This window comes from Colias eurytheme, chromosome 3 (assembly GCF_061535395.1).
Source record: "Colias eurytheme isolate Ceu_HAF_F1 chromosome 3, ilColEury1 Martin Lab GWU primary, whole genome shotgun sequence".
NCBI lineage: Eukaryota > Metazoa > Arthropoda > Insecta > Lepidoptera > Pieridae > Colias > Colias eurytheme.
In genome coordinates this window covers 9,120,989-9,143,784 of record NC_142982.1, presented here as the reverse complement: position 1 = coordinate 9,143,784, position 22,796 = coordinate 9,120,989, and the positions used below count along the sequence as shown (strand labels likewise).

Sequence of the window (22,796 nt, the reverse complement as noted above, 5' to 3'; positions counted from 1 at the left end):
GGGCTGATATATATTTGCACAATCTTTTCCGTGAGGGACGGTTGTAATCAAAGCCCCGCGAGGGCCGATATATATTTGCACCATTTCCCTGCGAGCGACAGCTGCGCGAGGGATGTTTGTAACTAGAAATAAGTAGGGCCTGCCAAAAAATGCTTAAGAGACACCCTGCGAGGGTGGATTTGACCTGGCTAACCCCTGCGAGGAGTAGTGGCCACATTTATGTATTCTGCTTCGAGCAAGAATACACCTTAGTGCTAATATAAAATTAGCAGTAAATAATCATTTAAATAATATAGCAATTAACAAGGTCCTTTAACTTATTTTCCAATGTTAGCGACAACTGTCCAGGATGAATTAATAAGAATTGATTTGACAATGGTAATTAATTATTATGTTTATATAAAAAAGAACTAACTATTTAATAAATTCATAATTCAAATCAATTCACTAAATTTTAAAATGAACTTCAATTCATATTTATTTTTGTTCATGCAATCGATGTAACATTTAGTTGCTTTATATCCGTTTTAACATTCCTTACGAACGCAACCATACCGTCGTAGGACGTTATATTTAATTGCACAAAATAATCTCCACTCACCCGCAATTTTTTACTTTTTGTCAAGGTGTACAAGTTTATAATATTATTCTAAAACGTTAGAAGTGAATTGTAAATCCTTTGAAATAAATGTATCTAAATCTAATTTATATTAAGGTATCTCGATAATTATTATACGATAACCCTTTCAGCACAAGTTCAGTAAACCAAAGAATTGAATTGTAAAATTTTGGTACTTACTCGTTTAAACAAAAAAGTTGCATCATTTGAAACATAGGAAACGTAATTTTCAATCAAATTAGCCGTGTGTAATATGTCTATTTTCACATAAAAACGGATCAGAATAATACTCATAAAAAGGACACGTATAGACTACGGATAGTTTTGAATGTGTGGTACATTCATGGTACGTATCTACTATACATGAGCGAATTCCATCATTATTCAGTTGAGCGGTAACTCCCGTACGATTTATAAAATAATATCACAACATGTTCTGACATGTCGTGACTTCTTGGAGCTGACTCATCTCGTTCGATAATTTTTAGTAATAAACTATTATAGGAATTCCGAACCGTTCCTAGCGATAACGACAATGTAATAAAGTCGTAGCAATGGATCGTATGCCTGTAAAGCTTTGAGTTGGCTCATATCCATACTAAGTAGGTATTAATTGTAATTTTTCCAAGAAAAATTCACTTGTAACCTTGTAATAAAAACACATTATTAAAAATGAAATAAATAATTAAAAATATCTATATACAAGAGAGGGTATTTGATATATCTAGTAATATCAAATAATCACAAAAGTAATATTAACGATTCGAGTAAAGCCGAACGGTAACACCGTTAAAATAGCTTTACACACAGTATTAAAAATTCAAATATTAATTAGTACATATTGCATAATGAAATATTTCAAAAGAAAAGTTACTATTTCAAGTAAAATGTAACGGTTGTATCGTTAATTTTAAATATCTTTATTCATGCTATTAAGTATTTAAGTATATTGAAAAATAAACTATTGCTGAAGGATTCATTAAAAACCTCAGCATTTTAAATAAAGTCCAACGATTATACCGTTGACTTTAAATTAGAATAGATGTAAAAATAACTCACTGTACCGATCCGACGGGATACACTTTTTAACACTTTTAGCACTTGCTTTAAGCAATACTTAATACTTAATAGCACCAAGGTTGTAGTCTTGTAGACAACCTTCTCGCGGCGGAAGCTAGACGCCAATGAAAAAACATCCAGCGCCCGCACATTATCGTGCGCCCCGCCACCTGGTGGAGAGGTGTGCGAGAGAGATAGCATATATACAACGGAAAGAGAGGGCAAAATAGGCGGAAAAAGCTAGGTACCTTCTCAATGAAGTAAGCTTCAAATTACGGTCAAGTGTTTAACATCTATTTAAAAATTAAATAGAAATTGTACACGCGAACTTCAACATAAAAGCTATTATTCGTGGTACCTATTATAAAATTGGAGGAAATAGGAGCTTAGAATTACTGGAACATTAACCCGGCTTGCCATGAGATAATGTCACGTAAAAGATACAGAATGGGAGACGAAAAAGAAATGTGTTCTAAATTGGAAGAAACTAACGAGGGACAAAACGGAAGTGATACAAGTTTTTGTAGCAGTAGTAGTCAAGTGTTTGCTGAAGTCGGACAGGTAAGTCATGAATCATTGATGTGACTAATATTTGAATGGTGCTATGCTTGATTGAATACAGATGTTGCTAGATGTAGTAACGTAATAAAACTTTAGAAAAGTATACTTTGTAGTGCTTCTCAATTTATTCAATACTTATACATAAACCTATAATTGTAAAAATATTGGTTTGAATGCTATAGGATTTACTGTATTTCATTTAACTGCAGTGCATTCATTACACATTCTTGGGTACAACATTAACTGTTCACAAAATGAGAGTAGTTGAGGTGGATGTTGGATAAACATCTACACATCAATGCAAGAAATATCAAAGTATGGTGATATTGTATAGGATTCAAAAAGAACTGATTTTGATAAGTAGTTAGCTCAAGTTATATATTAATATAATATATAGTGTTTCAACAAAGTGATTTCAGGTATTTGTGTATTGTTGTTGTAATAGTTATCTGAAAGTGGAATTTGATATAACAATCATTGCTCAACTAGCAAAGTACAATTTGCTAGCCATACATTGTTTGCTATGTTTCATATTATAATGCAATTAGTTTGTAGCTACTGCAATCTCCATATATTGAGATCCTATATTGAGATCTCCATATATTGAGATCTCCATATATTGAATTGAATATATAATAGTACTTACACATTAAGGCAATGAAATGCAATAATTTATACCCTCAAATGAATACAGTCCATTACTCAAATCCCTAAAGTATATGGTTCCTTAAAGTATGAACTAATGTCCTTTCATATATCTTTTATTTATTCACCTGTTAACATAATATGCTCAGATGGGCTCCTAAGTCTCATTTATCTACACCTGTTCATATTATTGTGTTAGAATGTGGCAAGTAAGGCAACTAAGTACACGATTATGTATATTTTTTTATAGTTATAGGAAAAATTGAATGAAATTAAAATATTTCTTGCATTGATTAAGAGCACTAAAATATTTATCTCGGCTTCCATTTTCGATTTTAAATTTGCTAAAGTTGATACCCATATTTAAAGAGAGGAGGCGGCTACATGTGACCAATCACTTATCAAACATAGCTACTGAGTATCCTCGACTTATGCGCTTTATCCCATTGGGAGCTATGGCGCCACAATCAAACACACATACACGTCCAACTAATAACACCTCTTCATTTATGCATCTGGCATTTAATGTATTTTATGGCACACCTTGGATGTGATATTCACATGTGAACTGGATTAAATTTACATCACATTATAGGGATTTGTAATAAAAAAAGAGCCGAGCACACGTGTCAGAAGCGAAACTTCTTTACCAAAATCGTCGTCTGACTATGACGTGATGGTATTTCCATGAGGTGACCATGAAATTTTACTCTCAACGCGCCTAAAGAAGTTTCACTGCAAAATGCTTGAATAATTGAACTGTAATTTTCTACACTGATCTGTAATGTAAAAATAACTGTTTATTTGCAAACCTATTAATGAACACTTATTGTTATTGTTATTTTGCACAGATAAGCACTTTTCGTCAACATGTTGTTTGTTTTCATTGAATAAATATTATATTCAATGATTGCCAAATAAGAATTTGGGCGCGCAGCCAACATAGTGGCGTGATTCCTGACCATGCTACTATTAGTCTAGTCATTGCGTTTACTATTACGAAATAGTACACGATTAAACTACTTTCAATATTACATAATCCAACATATCATGGTCAATGTCTTACTTTTTTTAACCAGATGTTGTCGTTTTAAGTAATTTATAAACACGAATTGGATTTAAAAAAAAGTCCCTATTTCTATTTTTAGAAGATTTTTACTACCTCGTTTCTGAATTGCCTCTGCATTTTTCTTATTTTTTTATTTTTAAGATTTGAGTTACTTAAGACGGTCTACATTTCCTAGTTAAGAAACTGTTGCTTATATTAAATGGGTAAGTAGTAGGAACGCAATTGCTTCATATTTTTTGAAAAGTCTAAAAAGATTTACTTACTCTAAACACGATATTTTATTCACGAGCTCTGAAAGTCTTTCTTGCCTTGAGTTTTCTTATAAATTTTGGTAAATATTTACTTCAAATATGTAATTAGATTATTTACGTCAACTTACAGCTTTATAATTTTTCAAATCTTTTTGTTCACTTTTAAAAAGATTATCTACGTAATTGTACAAAAACTTTTTGTGTAAACAATAAACATCGAGGTTATATTATATTCAGTGTAATATCATAATAATAGAATGACGGTCTGTCGGTCTACCTTACCTTGAACTCAGATCATACAATAACAATGAAATTGTTACAATTAACTGAACCTAAGGGAAATTAAAAATATTATTTACCTCGCGGAAGAATTCTAACAAATACCCGCGGCCCCATCATTAAAGCGGCTCGACGGAACACAGTGGGGTTTTGGTCGGTAAGAATCCGACATAACCCACGGCTCCTTCCCCGGGGCCGTGGGTATCTTTGGAAGATTTCCCCACTATAAAAAAAAAGATACAATAAAATAAGCTCTATATTGTATCTTGCTAACCCACGCAACTTCCTCGACTCTTCAAATATAAAATCGAAAAGTTATCTACACTTCTACACTAATATTATAAAGAGGAAAACTTTGTTTGTTTGTTTGATTGTAATGAATAGGCTCATAAACTACTGGACCGATTTTAAAAATTCTTTCACCATTCGAAAGCTACATTATCCACGAGTAACATTGGCTAGGTTTTATCCCGGAAATCCCACGGGAACGGGAACTATGCGGGTTTTTCTTTGAAAACGCGGGCGAAGCCGTAGGCGGAAAGCTAGTAGGAAATATTCGAGAAATAATCAGCCAAGTGCGAGTCGGACGGAGGGTTTCGTCTAAACCCGTTTTTAGAAACGCTAAAAATAACCTCAAAAGGAAAAAAATGAAACCCTTGTAGGATCAATTTGTTCTCAGGAACGCGTAGAGAAATCAAGCTGAAATTTGCACTGAATACTTAAGTCTACGGTCCCTTGGAAGCTGTGAAAACATCAAACTTACATACAACCGTTTATGCTGCAAATTTCGACATTCGCAAGGGAAACAAAACCTACAGGGTGCTTCCCGTCAACACAGAGTCTTGAAATTCACGAGGAGGAAACTGTAGGTTTTCCATTCCCTTGTGAATGTTAAAAAATTCAGCATAAATTTGTTTGCGTTGTCTTATAAAATTAACTTTAAATAATCTTATCTCGAACACATGAGTAGCCAAGAAATTAACTACTACGGAGTAGGTAGGTATTATAGACTTTGGCGCATGCTAGTAAGTCACTAAGCCGGTCACTACACTCCGTTTTATTTCATTAAATACGTCTAATTTAGAACTGTGGTCTGATTTAATATTGGATATACATAATATGTATTTTAAAAAATTCACACATAAAACTAACGTTAAAAAGAAATAAATAAGTACCTATAATTTATATTAAGTACATCAGGATAGTGTCGGATGACCAATCATGTCAAGATTTAAAACGTTACTCTATTAAATAATAATAAGTATTTCACATTATTAAAGTTAAAAATAATGTTAGAGTGAAAAATGCAAAGCTGGTTACGAACGCATTTCACTGCTCCTAAAAATAGAACGACTCAAAAATAATATACTTAATTCCACTGTATTTTTAGCCTGAAATCTTAATGGAGTCTTAATGTAAATTGTTAATTGGTTCTGAAATACGTTAATGAATACAAGGTACTACAGGCTGTAATGATAACAATTACGTCATCATTAGTATTCGAAGTTTCACGGTGCTCGTACATTACGCACGATCAACATCGTCATCACTTGCATTTTATAAATATTTTGCAGAGGTCAGCGGAAGTTTAACTTTAATCTGAAAATAATGTAATCGCCTATATCCTTTATTGTTTCTGATGAGTTTTCAAATTTGCTGAGTGTTTCCCATATTATAGGTAAACCAGAATCTGATGGCAATTAGGGAAATCAAAATTTTGAGTGTGCAACCCTAGGGAAAATGGACTGAACGATCTTGATACTGCTTATTTTTTATTTTGTCCTCAATATCATTAGTCACATTACATAAGTGGACAATACGGTACTTAATAATGAGATATCCACTTAATATTATGTATAATATACAATTATACATATTACTTTTATACAGGTAATACATATTATTATTATTTGCACATACCTATATTTGTATATTCATTACCAGTATGCCATGTGAAAATATCGATAAGTACTATAATGATAATGTAGATCAAAACTGAAAAGAAAAAGAAATAAAAATAAAATAAAATTATGTTTATTTTCGTACATTATAAAACTGACTTGGACAGCTTGGACTTGACGAATAGCCGTATTGGAAACTCCTGTAATAAGTTTTCATAAAATTATATTCTAATCAACAAACAATATTATACCTAGTTACCTACATATAATATTTTTTAATTTAAAGTATCAAAACGGGTAAGTCCAATTTAACAATAAAATCTTCATAATTGAAAATTGTGATGTGTTTGACCCTTCTTCATCGAATGTTTTTCTATACACATTATAAACAACACCTCTTGCTTGTGATCGCAACGGCTTTTTCGACATTTTCGAAGATTTTATAGGACAAAATCCTAAAATTATTCATCAACTGCAAAAAAGACAAATAATTTGACAACCAATTTGATAGTTGTCAAATAAGTTGCCACATAAAAATCTTTTATTTCTTAAATATAAATATGCCATCAGATTCTGGTAGACCTATACCTCCAAATCTCGTTTTATGACGTCAATGCGATGCTATTGTAATAATAATAATCACTTGGATTTTAATATGAGCAAATTGACGTAAATATTACGTACATATCTTATGTCTTCGCCTCATGTCCACATTTTTAATTGTCTATTTATCTCGCAGCTCCATTGACAATTTTAAGATATTGTATCGCCCTATTATATTTCGTCCGTCTTCTTTTGCCACTTGTGCAATATTGACCTTCGCCGTAATTTAAAGTGCCCATGCTTCGTCAGTTGCATTCTACTGCGCATCAAAATGCAAGATATCTTCTAAGAATCAATATTATTAATATTTTTTATTAGAACTTTCGGCCCAAATATTTCCATATTCCAGAACAGGAAGACTGTCTATTTTGGACGTCCTCGTTAGCAATGGCGTGGGAAAATTAAATGTGGATACTGTTTCAGATCTTAAGTCTTCTCCATTCGTCACAGTACATATACGTACAATTATTATAAACTGTACGACAAAGTAATAAAATATTTCCTCTGTTGCATACTCTGACGAAGTTTTAAGATTTGTAATTCGTGCATTCATGTGACATTCTAAAATAACTCCGTGACATATTAATAGCTGAAGACCTTGGTACAATAGACATACGAGCTGAAACTGACAGGCGTTAAAAAATCATTTCAAATGACATTTTATTCGATCGGGTTAAGACGGTACGGCGGTTCGTGGGGCGCCGCGTGTCTGACGAGCCTCCACGTCGGCGTCGCGCCACCGATAACTGCCCCCCTAGCCCCTCGCCTCACACCCGCCCATACCCGCATTGGTGCTATACATACACTGTTCCCTCGCAAACTTCACGTTCAGCTTAGGTATTGTTAGTCACGGCCCTCATTTCGCGGAGTGCAACCGTGCTTTATCGTTTTAAACAGGAAATCGATTTATATAATACCGGGAATAAATAAATCGTTTCAAAATAAAATAAATATTACGTAAGCTTTTTAAGAGATACGAAACTATTTTATCCATTGATAGAATGTATATTATGCGATTTACAAAAATCAGCAATTCGTGAACTTGAAAGTGTGCCTTGTTAATTAAGAAAGTCGGACAATAGATTAAAAATGACTTCACTAACTATGACTACCACGCTTACTAATGGACATTGCAATGGCAAACTGGAGACCACAATCAACGGCTATAAGAAAAACGGTGTTGTGAGACCAGAACCAATCGAAGTTTCTGTAAGTAATACATTTTCATTACTTATCTTATGGAATCCACTACATACAGGACCCTTGCTCCAATTGCAAAAAACATCTACTAATGTTACCGATGAGAAGATTCTGCCATGCAGCGCAAATCTGATGTTACCAGCACTAAGTTCAAATACATATGAATCTACCCCCTTACCAGTTTTGTAAAGAGTGCACAACTTTTTCAAACCATACATTTTTCACAGGGAGGAATATATGCCTAAATAGATTCTAAGATAACAGTTACATAATAAAAGAAAAAAGGGACTTATGATTTTCATTGTGAGCCACATTCAAAACAAATCAAATTGAAATCATGTCTAATTCATAAACTTTTGTTTGCCATGAAAAGAGTGAAAGCGTATGACGATAGCATGCATTATGCATAGAAAGTTCTCTTTCTGTCATGTGCCTTTTGGTACTTTCGATATCTTGACTAAATTTCATTTAAAATTTGCTTAAACGTACTGGTTTGGTCGTCAAGCCAATATTTAGTCATGGGACTATTGTACGGTTCGGCCGGAACCGCATTCCACACCGGCTATGCTTATATATTGATACACTTATATTGCAAAGCCGGCGCATTATTCAGTACGTATGTACAAATAGTGCATTCACTTCGATTGTCACATTTAAATTTTTATCGCAAGTGATTTATTACGGCATTCGTATCGTAGAGCACCCTGTACAAGACAACTTAAAGTAATAAAGTTTCGAGCGAAACTGAATACGATCTAAAATTACGAGATTTCTACACGTATAAGATAACATAAATTACACAATAAGTAATAATGTATTTGCCGCATTATGAGCTCTCGACAATCAAGATAAAATTGTTCCTAAGCACATTTAATATACTTAAATTCATTATATAATTAACTAATTCGAATACATTAGATCCATCATTATTTTAATATATTCTACAATATTCGGTCGAATATCTAAAACCACTGACGAGCCTTCACAGTATAATTGCTATATGAATAAAATTAAGCATAAAAATGAGGAAAGAACAAAAACGCAATCTAGTCATATGTAGAGTTTAGATGAACCGGACTTCTCTTCGGGTTCTTGACCTGCAGAACAGATAGCTGTTGGTAATCTAAAAAATAACTGAGGTTCAAATGCGATAACATTTTATAACGGGATAAAAACAACCGCATTTTACAATTTACGTAACTGGGTTCCTTCTTCAAAAAATATTTTTTGGTCATCCATCCTGATGTATATTCAACAATTATACTTAAATACGTTTGATACCAAATTTTAAATTACTAATATATTATGCACCTTGAAACTTTAAAACTAGTATGTAGAATTTTTCCTTACACATGACTTAATGTTCAAAGTCCTCTGACCATGTTTTTTCAATCATTTAATTGCATTAACCGGTTTAAAATTATTGTGTATGACAACCTTTGAACAATTGACGTCAAAAGGCGTCAAAAGTCCTTGCATCCTTGACTATACAATAATTAACAAATATAACTCTCGGTAGGTGTTCAATAAAGTACAATTTATGCATAATATAATAGTTGACAACCCAAACCTGCAAAGTGGTATGACAAACCTGATTCTATTCTAATCATATGCAAATTTACTATACCAGCCCATTTCTAAAGCTTCATAAAATAATTATGCCTGCAGTTTTGATATGCGATATTGTATGTAGATTTTCGATATTGGTTTTGTTCAAAAAAGGCAACTAGCAAGGAGAATAAGTTGCATTATCGGAACTAAGTTCATGAGAGAGGTTATTTATATTTTATACATATAACCTAGGTAGGTTTATAATAACATAAATGTTATGATTTTATGATCATTACTGCAAACTTGCACTCATGTGTCTTTTGGTTCCTTCCGTGACGCTATAGTGACTATTACCTATTAGGAATGTACTCAACTACTGATTAGCATGGAAAATCCTGTCAGATGTTCCAAACATTGGTAACAAGCGATAAAATAATGAGATTAATAACGTATTGTTGCAACACATCACACATGCTACTTGCTAGTGTGCACTGCACGATGATAAGCGAGGAGTCACACACGATCATATCGCATGTCCGGCACAGCGTCACATCACGCCACTTCATTATCACCCCAACTAATCGTAAACCTTGACACCCTAACACTACTAATAATATACTCATCTCACAATAAACAAATGAGGTCATTGCACTGATCATGTGCAGGAATATTCCCGATCTTAAAATCAAGCTACCTTTTCTGGATTCGAAAATAAATCAAAAAATCAGGTACCGACAAGGACGTCTGGACTTCTGAGTTCTGACCGTGAAAAACAAGATGATATTACAATGTCTAAAGTTATAAGGTCATTCCGTAAATTATCAGTGTCGCCCGCTCAGGGCAACCAGTTTCAACCCAATAAACAGGCTTTACTTGTTTCTTTGTAAATTACATAAAAATTTACTAATTTCCAAAAATAATAAACATACCAAAATGTGTATATTGTAATCTTTAGTAATTCTTACATTTGAATAAAATAAGAGCGTATTTAAAATCTTCTTCTTGATGCGCGTTGAAATTTCCCCATCTTTATAGAAGAGCGTAATTTTCTATCTCCTATTTTTCTGATTTTTTTTTGTTTAAAGTCTCCAATGTTTATGGTCATCGATCGACAGTTTTTTTCGCAAAATTTACTCTAGGACAAAATGGTAAAGTTCTTTAATGAGAGATAATACGCTTAATGCTAGGTAATGTCCACCAAAGATGAATCACGATGCCAACAATCTCATCAACGCTGACGTATTTAATTTATCTCTCGTCCCGGTTAGTCCATTATTTATATATGTAGTTAGGACTCTTGCCAAATGAAATCGAAATATAAGATCTACCTCAATACTTGGTAATTGTTTTATTTATTAACTAAATAGATAAAATAAAAATCGTATCGTACCATGTGATCTTCTGTTCTTTCTTTGCGGATAAAATAGCTCACCTGGAATTCTAAGCATTATCTATAAAAACCTACTCAAGTTATACCTGCAAAAGCAAAGGAGTTGTAAGCTTATTTTAAATTCAATACCAATAGTGATATAGTGTTACATCATTCTCCTACTAAATAGTTGTAAATAAAATACCCGTTTTGTTGTGCGTGATCATTTTGATTGTCCGTTTAGTGATGTAACGGTTGACGCTCACGGCTCATTCATGAATACAGTTTAGTAATAGGGATAGCCATTGCTCAATGTTAACCATAAAGTATTTATTAGAGCGTGAGAGTGCAACTTTGATTTTACCTTAATTTTCCTTGTTCTCACAAGGACAAATAAGCTGTCTGGGTTTTTAACATTTATACTTTTAAGTGACATCAATTTATTTAGTAAATTAGCGATGCCAGTGATACTTTTTACATGGTTTCTTTCTGAATATTTTAGAATAGACCGTTAGGCTAAAGTTATTCATGTCTAGATTGTTCTTCCAATTAATATGATAACATGACTCCGATCCCCGCAGGCGAAATTCTCTTGAACATGACATTTATTGACATTTATGACGATGCAATTTGCGTGGATGTCGAGATTAATGACCTTGATTATAATAAGTTTGAAAAAGTGGGATTGGGAATGTCCTCTTCTGTCAAATAATTATTACGATCAAGGGTTTCTGGTGAGGGTGCTTAACTTGTTCGTAATTAATCTTAATATCATCATGGTGAATAATAAGCAAATTTTTGTCAACAGTCAATACGAACAGCAGCACCCTTCAGCACGGACCCCGCAGCGGTCGCGGAGCGGGAGCGATGTCACTACGGGCGCATCCCGCGGGCGGTCGCTCTGGCGGGCACGGCCCCGCGCAAGGTGCGCGTGTACTCCGACGGCATATACGACATGTTCCACCAGGGTCACGCGAGGCAGTTGCAGCAGGCCAAGACGGTCTTCCCAAATGTATACCTCATTGTTGGAGGTGAGTTAAAAGCAACTCTGGATAGCAAACATCCTTTCTCGTTTTAATATTTATTCTGTATCGTGTTTGGTCGAATAACAGCGTAGGTAATGAGAAGTTCTTAATTGTTTCGTTTTCGGTTTAGTGAAGACTAGTAGGAAGGAACAGTTTAAAAATCAGGCTCAGCTTATCATAAATTATTTTTTAAATATTTGAATCATTTATCAAAACAAAAATACGGTATAGCAGAACCAAACCGTTAATATAATTTGTTGGTTTAAAAAAAAGTCCCTTATCGTTCCTATCGCTACATTGAAAAAACATTATCATGAAATATAAACAAACTAATGTCTTGGAAACTCGAAATCAGATAAAGATATTATAAACAGGTAAATATAAGAGTGATGACGCAGATTGGGGATAAGTGTGTACCTATACAGGGTGGAAGGTTAAGATGGGGCATGAAGGGCAGGTACCTTAACCGTTGTAACTACATGAAAACGTTCTTAGGAGACTATCCTTAAATTCTTGAGAAATTTTAATCTGCATTCACAGATTTTTGAAAAAATGTACGGTCAGCAAGGAAATCGGCAGTTTTCAAAAAACATTTTTTTATGCCAATCGATCCAGTTTCTCATGGGGATCAAAACACTCTGAAAAAGAAAAGTCAGAAATCGCGAAAAACTATTTCCACACATTCACTAAGAAAATAAGTGATTCAACAAAAGATGCGCTAATAGAAAACTCCAAAGAGATTTTCAGGCTTCAATATTTTTTGTTTCTGATTATTAAAACACATACTGATAATAAGAAGAAACATTAATTTAATTAAACGGTTGTCAAAGAAAATAAAAAATAACAAAAAACAACATTTAAAGTGGTGATAATTCCAGAATTTCTGAAATAATTTACATAAAAAAAACTGCCGATTTCCTTGCTGACCATACATTTTTTCAAAAATCTGTGAATGCAGATTAAAATTTCTCAAGAATTTAAGGATAGTCTCCTAAGAACGTTTTCATGTAGCTACAACGGTTAAGGTACCTGCCCTTCATGCCCCATCTTAACCTTCCACCCTGTATAGTTGTACCCAACAAGTGAAGTGACTAAGACTAAGTACGATGTAGATAAAACGAAAGTAGACGTAATATATTATCTTTCTGGAGGAACAAACGGTTTCCAAAGTAGAGATAGTATAAAGTATCCGTTATGTCCATAGAAATGTCTGTAATATTGTTTTGACCCGGAATGGAAATATCGTGAGTCATAAATACTAATAGGCGTTTAGCCGTCATTCCTAATATTATCTGGTTGCGTCAATACTCAAGGGTACAACAACGTATCTTATGTCTACAATTCTATTAAATTTGTGGGTCTCTAATTTACGTATCAGGAAGATATAATTTTAAAGCAAGTGATTGGTCGATAATAGTCGTATGATTTTAACACAATCAGAAGTTCTAAGGAATGTGTAGTAATTACTTGCGTAATTAACTTTATCGCTATCACAATTGTAACTCGCGTGGTATTAGTGATAAGGAAAAGAACCTCGTGAACGGTATTTCTGATTCATTCGGTGCGAAGATTTATTTTGCAATTCCTTGTACTCTCCAACTAAATGATCATCGCGGACATTGTTTATAAAATGTATGCGTCAGTAAATTTAAACAGATTTCAGGTGAATTTTCTATTTGACTGTAAAACATGAATCCATGAAATAATTATAGATGCCAAATTATAAATTTGGTTTTTTTTTTACATTTTACCTTAAATTGTATGCATAAGATATATCTGTATGATAAAAATTATTATGCACTGTTATCACGAGAGCAAGGACAAATGATAAAAATACACCTGACAGTCTAGTTAAATTACTTATTATAATTCGCTTGTAATGGGTACAATAATTATCAGGAATTTGCAATTTCGTTCATTCCAATAACACGTGTTAAGTGATAATTTTCGGAAAGTTATTTATTACTGCAATATTCTATTCTCAGGTTTAGCTTACAATTTACGATACGATACCTACTAGATGTAAAGGGTTCGCCTCGTTTTTATTTACCGGAAGGAAAAATAATTTCATGACCGACTGGGTAAATGTTTTAAAGAGCATTTTTCGAAACCTAAAAATTAAACGATTTTCCGTAATCGTCTTACGTCGCATAAACTGAAATTAAACGTCCATAATGTAGTTAGCAGGTGAGTACATAAACTGTAACATAATTCATTATTAAAATGAAACCCTCTAAGTTAATTAGCTGAGTCACTCCTTATTAAAGTGGGGTTGGTGTGTACCTGCGGGACGCGTGTGACTAATTTCTGACTAACAAATAATTAATAAACAGACATTATCTAATATCTATTGATATCTCACTATTTTTATAAATAAAAGAAATTAGTTGTTTATCACATACTTATCGTAAAAACTAATTAATGGAAAATATATTTCCTCCATAAATTAAAACAATAATAATAAAGAAATTTCTTATCATATTCGATTGTTTTCCTTGGTATTAATAATTTTATAGGTAGGTAGGTAGGTAGGTACCATAGCTTATCAAGGCTATAAAACCGTGCACTTACTTACTTTCCGCGTTCTTTCAACTGCATATTATTTATGGCGAATTGCTATTTATAAACAATATTATGTTTCTTGAAAGTATGAGGAGAATATTATTATAAATTATTCCTATACGTAGCGGAATCATTGTTGCAAAAAATATGAAAAAAAGACTCATCTGTTTTAAATTTTTTAAATTTACTGATGTGAGTCACCCATGCACTCCGAACTTGTTTATCAGTGCAGATGTTTTTAAGATACTTGAAATGTGAGTTTTTATCTTTTTTCTTAAACATGTTTATCTTTTCCAGTATGTAGCGACAAGTTAACACACAGCCGAAAGGGGCGTACTGTGATGACAGAAGATGAGCGGTATGAGGCAGTCAGACATTGCAGATATGTCGATGAGGTAAATACATATTTATTTTCATATACTCACACACTGTTCTAAAATTGTATATAAAGCTACATATATAAATTAGCAAATAATAAATTTGCACTTTATTGATAACGTTTCATTCAACGTGTAAAACAATTAATATAGTTACCGATTTTATCTTTATGAGTCAATACAGTAAGAGTTCATTATAAAAAATATTATGAGCCGGTCTCACCACCATTGAGTCGTGACAATAATTATGTAGAGATTGTCTAATCTAAAAATGAACGCCAAACGAACGCGTGTCATTCCGTACATAGCGCGCTCTCCCCGCCATACAATGCTAGGCACCTGAACTGATCGCCCGATTAGTTGACAAATCAGTGCGCGAGTGTCAAAGTTTGCAGTAGAATCGACGCGCGCACACATATAAAGTGGTTCAATAATTATTTGTCCTCACACATTGAAACAATTAAGTTTAGTGGAGGGGCGTTCATTTTTAGATTAGACAATCTCTACCTAGGTATATTTAATAATTACACTGTTTACTTAGGAACTTATTTTATTCAACTTTTAATTTATTAACGTGACAGTGAAACAGCAAACAACTAATTAACCCAGATCGTTTATTTGTCATACAATAGGCCATGCCCTAAAGTAATAAACCATTAAATAGATAGGTGTTACGTAATAATGGATCATGTGCGGATGCGCCTAATGTTATCTATTGTGAACGAGTATGAATTACTCACTAACAAATTGATGAATGGTGAATGGAAACCTCGGAATGTCTTTGCCATTTTATCATGAATTCTTGAATATATTTGAACTATTCAATCGTTTAACGATTCTATGAAAAAAATATTTTAGTGTTATCTATCCTAACCTTGATTATATGCGAAGAGCAACGTTGATAATAATATGTAATTTTTATTAGGTATGACTTATCAAAACAAATTCGTAGTTATCGGATAAGCCGATTCCATTAATGTTTCCAACTACGCATATTATGTTTGGTGCCTGATTATTATTATTTTATACACCTAAAGTAAATTCGAAACGTGTATTGTAAACATCAATAATGTCTTATCGCGTAGATAAATACAGTTTTATTTGTAAATGAGTTAATTATTTCAATGTTCTATCAGTATTAATATTTTGCAGTACAAATGATACTCATCTTATGCGATAAGCTAATTGGTATTCCGCACATATTTAATATTTTGTTTTAATTATAATTGTTTGTTTTGCAAAACGTGAAGCACATAAAAATAATTGGAATAATTATACATGTGCGCTATAAGGTGATGCAGAAATCAGAATGCAGATAACGTACCTAATACCTATGTGCGCTAGAATATTCTAGTAACTCATGTTGGGCGTAAGTCGTAACACACTTATTATTTGTGTGAAGGTGTGATTAACATTAACTTAATGACATCCCCTTCACTTTACCTTTCTATTTTTTAACATTCAATGCTTAGAAATTAGAATAAATTGGAATTGGTATGTTGGAATTCCTTAACTGAATTTCGTGCAAAACCAAGCAACACGAACAATTTAAAAACAATTCAGCCGAACAATAAATTGTAATATCAATTAACTGTATAAAAATAAACATTTAAAATCATATTATAGTAAAGAAGATTTCTATGTCAGTAGGTCATGATTGCAAATGTACCCACCTACTCGCAAAAGCCTTGTAATTGTAACACTGTAATTGTATTAAAGTTTCTTCCTCTGAAACCATACAACATATTTCATAAACGGTATGACATGTTGTGATTTATTATCCGTAGTAATTGTTTAATGAGAGCTATTTAATTATGAATATAGATCTAGCATTGCGGCGCTTATAAAATCCTGTTGCTTCTTGTTGACTTCAGAGTTCAGTTTTTATTGCCTTTCGTTTATTACGAACTACTTACTTAATATGAGCGGATTGATTAGTAAATATTTATTTTTTGTGTTTGTTTATTCATAAATCATAAGAACAATGCAAATGTCCTGCACATGTAGAATAAGTACGTGTAATGCGTGCGCTCCGATTCACGCAATCGTCGACGGATTATAAAAACTTTATATAACATCGCAATAGCTCCAATTTTTAATATGCATATTTGTAAACGTAGGCTATTTCTATTTGACCTTGCTCGTAAATTCATTGTATCCATCACGAACAGGCTGAAGTACCAATAGACATGTGTTTAAGTATGCTTTTGACACGCTTTTAAACAGCTACCGTTGTATCAGCTAATTAGCGATACGCTAACATTTTCAAGTATAAATTGTATGATAATAATAAAAATATGTGAAAACAATCTGACCTTATTTTTAAGAACTCATTTCATTTCCATACAAATATTTTACCCTTCTAAATGAGGCCTAATTATTTTGTGGCATGTTTAATAGCAATAAAATAAGTGATTAAAGTATGTATAATTTATTTTACATTTAGTAAAAAATGTAGAAATGAAATATAAATTAGGTAACAGACTAACAATAAACAGAACGGGTACTATTATAAGTCTGCTGTTACATCAGTCACCGAAACTCAATTAACATATTGCTATATCCATGATTTAGGTCATTCATACATAATTCTAACACATGCAAAGCATTTTCCCGGACCACTACCTAATCCTGCAAAAATGTTCATAAATACAATATGATTGTAATTTAATTGTTACTTTTGCAGGTAGTCCGCGACGCGCCGTGGGAGTACGACGAGGCGTTTCTCGAGAAGCACAAGATCGACTTCCTCGCGCACGACGACATCCCGTACACGACGGAGGACTGCGAGGACACGTACGCCATGATCAAGGCGAAGGACATGTTTGTGGCCACTGAACGGACGGAAGGTAAATATTTTTTTTTTTTTAATAGCATAGTATAATGTTTTCGATCTAGGAATTTTTCGTTGTATTTCGCTTAAAGTAATGTTAAAATTGCGATGTCTAAAGTTCTTTCTTGCACACATTAAAATCGCTATTACGATTGTCCTCTCACGTCCTCTCAACTTTAAACTTTTGGCTTCGTCATTTAGGTAAATATTATGTTGAAGGAAAAAACAAAATTATCATCACAGACAAAAACTTATCATTAGAATATTCGAGAAGATTCGTATAAATCCTGCTGCTAAATTTTGCGATAAAAAAGCATATTAGATTTTGTTACCAACCGGTAGTGTGATATTTCAGATTCGAATATTTAAATGAGTTTAGAATTATTATCATTATAAATGACAATCTAAAACAAGTACATATAACTATAAAATATAAAAATATAATAAGTGTAATTGAAGCTCACAATATTATGTCTATTCACATGAAGCAAGGGCAAACAGTTTATCGGTAATCATATCAAGTGTGGAAGTATTTAACCTAGACACATGTTGAATGTCTGTCGCGATTATTTTGCACCGCTTTTATCAACTCGGAAGAAGAGCGGATATAATTGCAATTTTAATCGCTTTCGGTCATATTTTTTTTACTTTTCTTTTGTTAAAGATACATACTTGTATTTATAAATAGGAGGAGTAGGAGTTTATATCAGTTATTTGTTCCGTTACTATTATGGAGTACACCGAAATGTATACTTTCAGTAACTACCCTAATTTAGTAAAGTAACAGTGTTATATTATGTTCTACCAATTCTAATAATAAATAGTAAGGTATCTAGATTCTATAACTCACTTTATAAAGTCGTGATCTCAATGGGATCTCAATAATTGCCAAAATATTTTGTAATTAAAAACTATTGTGTTGCAGGTACTTATATAATTTAGGAAGTTAGTAAAATATTCGTTACTTTAGTAAAATAACGAATATTTTAAAATAATTTTACTATATTTATGTTATTTATTCCAGGTGTATCAACGTCAGACATAGTAGCGCGAATAGTGCGCGACTACGACATATACGTGCGGCGGAATCTCGCTCGCGGCTACTCGGCCAAAGAGCTCAATGTGTCCTTCCTAAATGAGAAAAAGTTCCGCCTGCAGAACAAGATGGACGAGCTCAAGGATAAGGGGAAGAAGGTGGGACTTTCGGTAATAAGTGTAGCCGATTGTGCTAGAATAGTATATATTATATAATCTCTATGTCTTCTCTGTATACATATATGTAAAATTTTTGTGTTACAATATTAGTTACCATACTCCTCCTCATCAAATTTTATTTGTCGTGAGAATCGGCCTACATCTTTTTTCATACTCCTAACATCGTTTGCTGATACATTAAAAGTTTGATTTTTTCTGCCAATGATTGATTGCTTTAAATTACGTTACATTACCATTACGTTATTGTTTACATTAACAAACCTGTTAGTAATGTGCGTCGTTACAAAAAACTGAAAAGGATAATTTAAAAAAGTAACTAATTAATGAATTTAATTTACTGTGTAAATAGCAAAAAAGAACATACTACCAGTTGCCTAAGTTTTTCCCTTTACATTGAGATATTCAGATATTATAGAGCATAAATTATTGAAGTGAAAACTTCTTTAGCGGCGTTGGGTATAAAATCTTAAACTCGCGTCAGGACACGTGACCTGATCGAAAAAGCGTAAGACGGATGGATATCAAATATATGCTCAACGTTAACAATCAAGTTTTTACTTCTACCGGCACTCCCGGAGTGCAACCCGTCTTTTTTTCTTATAAGCAGAGTTATTAACAGCGTTATGTTTTGCAGGTGATGACGAACATCGGCGAGAAGCGCGTGGACATCCTCACCAAGTGGGAGGAGAAGTCGCGCGAGCTGATCGACGCGTTCCTGCTGCTGTTCGGGCCGGACGGGCGGCTGTCGAACATCTGGAACGAGTCCAAGGGCCGCCTCATGCAGGCGCTCAGCCAGCCGCCCTCGCCGCGCTCCTCGCCGCCGCCCAGCGAGAACGGGGACGACGACACGGAGCTCCGGTGAGCGACTCTACGACCGCCTACATATATATTATGTCGTGGCCATATCGTAGATTTGCTCATTTCATGAAATGGCCAATTTAGTTTGGCCAGATCGTTAAATCGTCAACGTTTCACGATTTGGTCATCCACATTTGGCCAGATCGTCGATCAGGCCAAACGTGGATGACCATTTCACGAAATGCGACCATTTTTGTTTCTTTTAAAAAAGGCACTCGCCGGCCGCTGCCGCGGCACGCTTACGGCCACGGCACATACACACACACAGATACGCCCCCTATGGCCACTACCAGCACCGCACCACCTTACAGTGCACTTACACCTTAAATCTTAGTACCCCGCGTAAACAAAACGCACCCCTTGCATAGAATTGCCCCGCCCGGCATGATAAAAAAACACCTCACCGCTACCCACACCATTTAGCAAGCTTTTTTTTTTCAGTTTACCGATACGATAATTATTTACATTCACTGCGTAATAGTGCAATAATGACAATGAAAATTTTAAATACAAAGGAAAATGTATTGACTTTATTCTCTTACCATGTTTTAATTAATTTAAAAACAGCAATCTAATAAATAACGTTGTCAACAGACGCTCAGTATCGCCGCCGCCGCCGAAGTCGCGTCGCTGCGAGCCGTGGGAGCCGCACGCAGGTAACTGGGTAACTATTTGCTGCTTGTTTGCCTCACACACGCACACGCATACATGTAACTATATAAATAATAAAATAATCATTACTTTTTGACGTGACAACGTCTTATAATTCGATAAAGCCGGCTGCACGCACGAAAAAACATGACTCATGCGGCGTTACCTCGCTCTGAAGCGTTCCATGTAAGGCTTGAAGTGCAAGCGAGAGCGCGGAACAAGTGACAAAGAAGCACAATCGGACTTTGTCACGTTCAACTTTCGTCAGTAAACCAACTTTACAGACAATTAATTTTTTAACAATTAAATATACCGCCTTCAAATGGTCAGAACTGGACGAAATTAAAAAAAAAATACATTCAAACTGAGAACCTCTGTATTTTTTTTTTGTAAATAGAATATATTTTTAAATTTTTGTTTTACATTTTTGTTGTGGATTCGTAAAAGAAATTGCTAAATATAGTTACGTGTCTGCTCAAAGAATGATTCATAATTAATAAAAGATAAAACATGATAAGGTACAAAGTATAACATAAACAGTTTTCTTATACATAATTACGTAACAATTATAATTAAGAATCATTCTTGGTATAATATGAACGCCTCACACACTGCAGTAGCAAGTTGTTGCACTTTATAATTTTTCTAGAATACCTAATTAAAATTATAGAAATTTGAAAATAATTATTAGTCTTTCTTGTTGTGTAATCATTTAGCTTATTATTATTTTTATTTCTTTGTAGTTTTTATTATGCACAATGCACATGCACTAGATGTGGATCACTTACATAACAAGCAAGTAGTGTATAGAAACTTTGCAATAATTATAATTTCTTGACGGCTTTCTATTCTTTTAATTCACGACAACATAATACATTGGTTATCCTTCTTTTTCTCTACTATTTACTGTCAGATTCTAAATTAATGTTTATATTTGTGTCCCAAATCCATATTTATACGGATTCAAAGAAGCATTTTGTGACCCAACAATGGATATTTTATGAATATAAAAACACGTTTCAACAATATATTCATTATTCATACTATCAAAAATAAAAAAGATCAAATTAACTAAATAACTAGATTTCCGCCCGCGGCTTCGCCCGCGTTTTCAAAGGAGACCCGCATAGTTCCCGTTCCCGTGGGATTTGCGGGATAAAACCTATCCTATGTGTTAAACCAAGTTACCCTCTATATGTGTGCTAAATTTCATTGTAATCGGTTCAGTAGTTTTTACGTGAAAGAGTAACAAACATCCATACATCCATACTTACAAACTTTCGCCTTTATAATAGTATTAAGATTGAGATTTTTTATTTGTTTACAGATGCAACGAGCTCTGAGCGCATTGGCGACGCGGAAGAGAGCACACAGCGCCAGCTGACGGACGACGGCTCCGACGACAGCGACGACGACTTCCAAGATCCGAGCCCGTATCTCACCTAGGAGCTCGCCCCTCTGTCCATCAGTGAGCAAGACTGCCCTTGATCTACCCGAAGAATTATAAAAACTCGTGTTATAATACATAACAAATTATGTAAATTTATTTTACACTCTTTAATATATTATAGTTCTTAATCTTCTACAAACAGTGCAACGGCACTGGATCGTTACGAGAATTAAAAGTTTCTTAGTTTGTATCAGTCGTGGTGATTGCATATCTTCAGAATAGTTTACATTTGTAAATTGATAAAAGAATTGAAATTGATTGAAAAAATCGATGGGGTGTACTCATGGTCATTGCTACATGAACTAAATATCGATAGTGGAATTGTAACAAAGTATTTTTATACAGCGTACGTCCATAGACATCGAAAAGATTAAAGCGATGGATAGTCGCGAGCATTTCTCTGGAGCTAATGTTAAGTTATTTATGTCATGGCTTTTGTATGTCTGCTGTTGGTACAGATGAGTGAATGTATTTAATCCTATTAGTTTTATTATTATTTATGTTAATGTAAATTTTCTCATTAGAACATTGGAGCCTTATGTAGCACCAACAATGTCTAGGTGCAAAGAGTATAGATTATTATTGTAAAATACTCTTATGACAGTTGAATAAAGAGGTGCTTATTATTAAAAGTTTGTTTTGTTTTATTTGATATTATATATTTTATACTAACAATTAATAAAACTAGACTACAAGTGAATTTTATATCTGACATGTT

At 33.6% G+C, this 22,796-nt stretch overlaps 1 protein-coding gene across 4 annotated transcripts; it reads left to right on the top strand.

Annotated features, from left to right (window-relative positions):
• Positions 1-1,969: 1,969 nt before the first annotated feature.
• On the top strand, positions 1,970-22,713 carry LOC149909861 (choline-phosphate cytidylyltransferase A-like). 4 transcript variants are annotated; one of them, XM_090119988.1, is made up of 8 exons: positions 1,970-2,239; positions 11,916-12,138; positions 14,992-15,089; positions 17,758-17,920; positions 18,929-19,098; positions 19,754-19,977; positions 20,572-20,633; positions 21,956-22,713. In XM_090119988.1, exons 1-8 carry the CDS (start codon positions 2,105-2,107, stop codon positions 22,072-22,074), a joined length of 1,194 nt encoding a protein of 397 aa, XP_089976114.1. In that variant the 5' UTR covers positions 1,970-2,104; the 3' UTR covers positions 22,075-22,713. The 4 variants fall into 4 exon arrangements, with proteins under 4 accessions (XP_089976114.1, XP_089976113.1, XP_089976116.1 ...); XM_090119987.1 differs by having other exon boundaries at positions 18,929-19,110; XM_090119990.1 differs by having other exon boundaries at positions 18,929-19,110; positions 20,572-20,641.
• Positions 22,714-22,796: the final 83 nt, after the last annotated feature.

What these genes read in the sequence shown, in the direction of transcription:
- LOC149909861 (XM_090119987.1), top strand. Translation starts at nt 2,105, where the DNA reads ATGTCACGTAAAAGATACAGAATGGGAGACGAAAAAGAAATGTGTTCT. An exon ending in GGCCACTGAACGGACGGAAG is followed by an intron (nt 17,921 to 18,928) that starts GTAAATATTTTT and finishes TATTTATTCCAG; the next exon opens with GTGTATCAACGTCAGACATA. An exon ending in GCCGTGGGAGCCGCACGCAG is followed by an intron (nt 20,634 to 21,955) that starts GTAACTGGGTAA and finishes ATTTGTTTACAG; the next exon opens with ATGCAACGAGCTCTGAGCGC.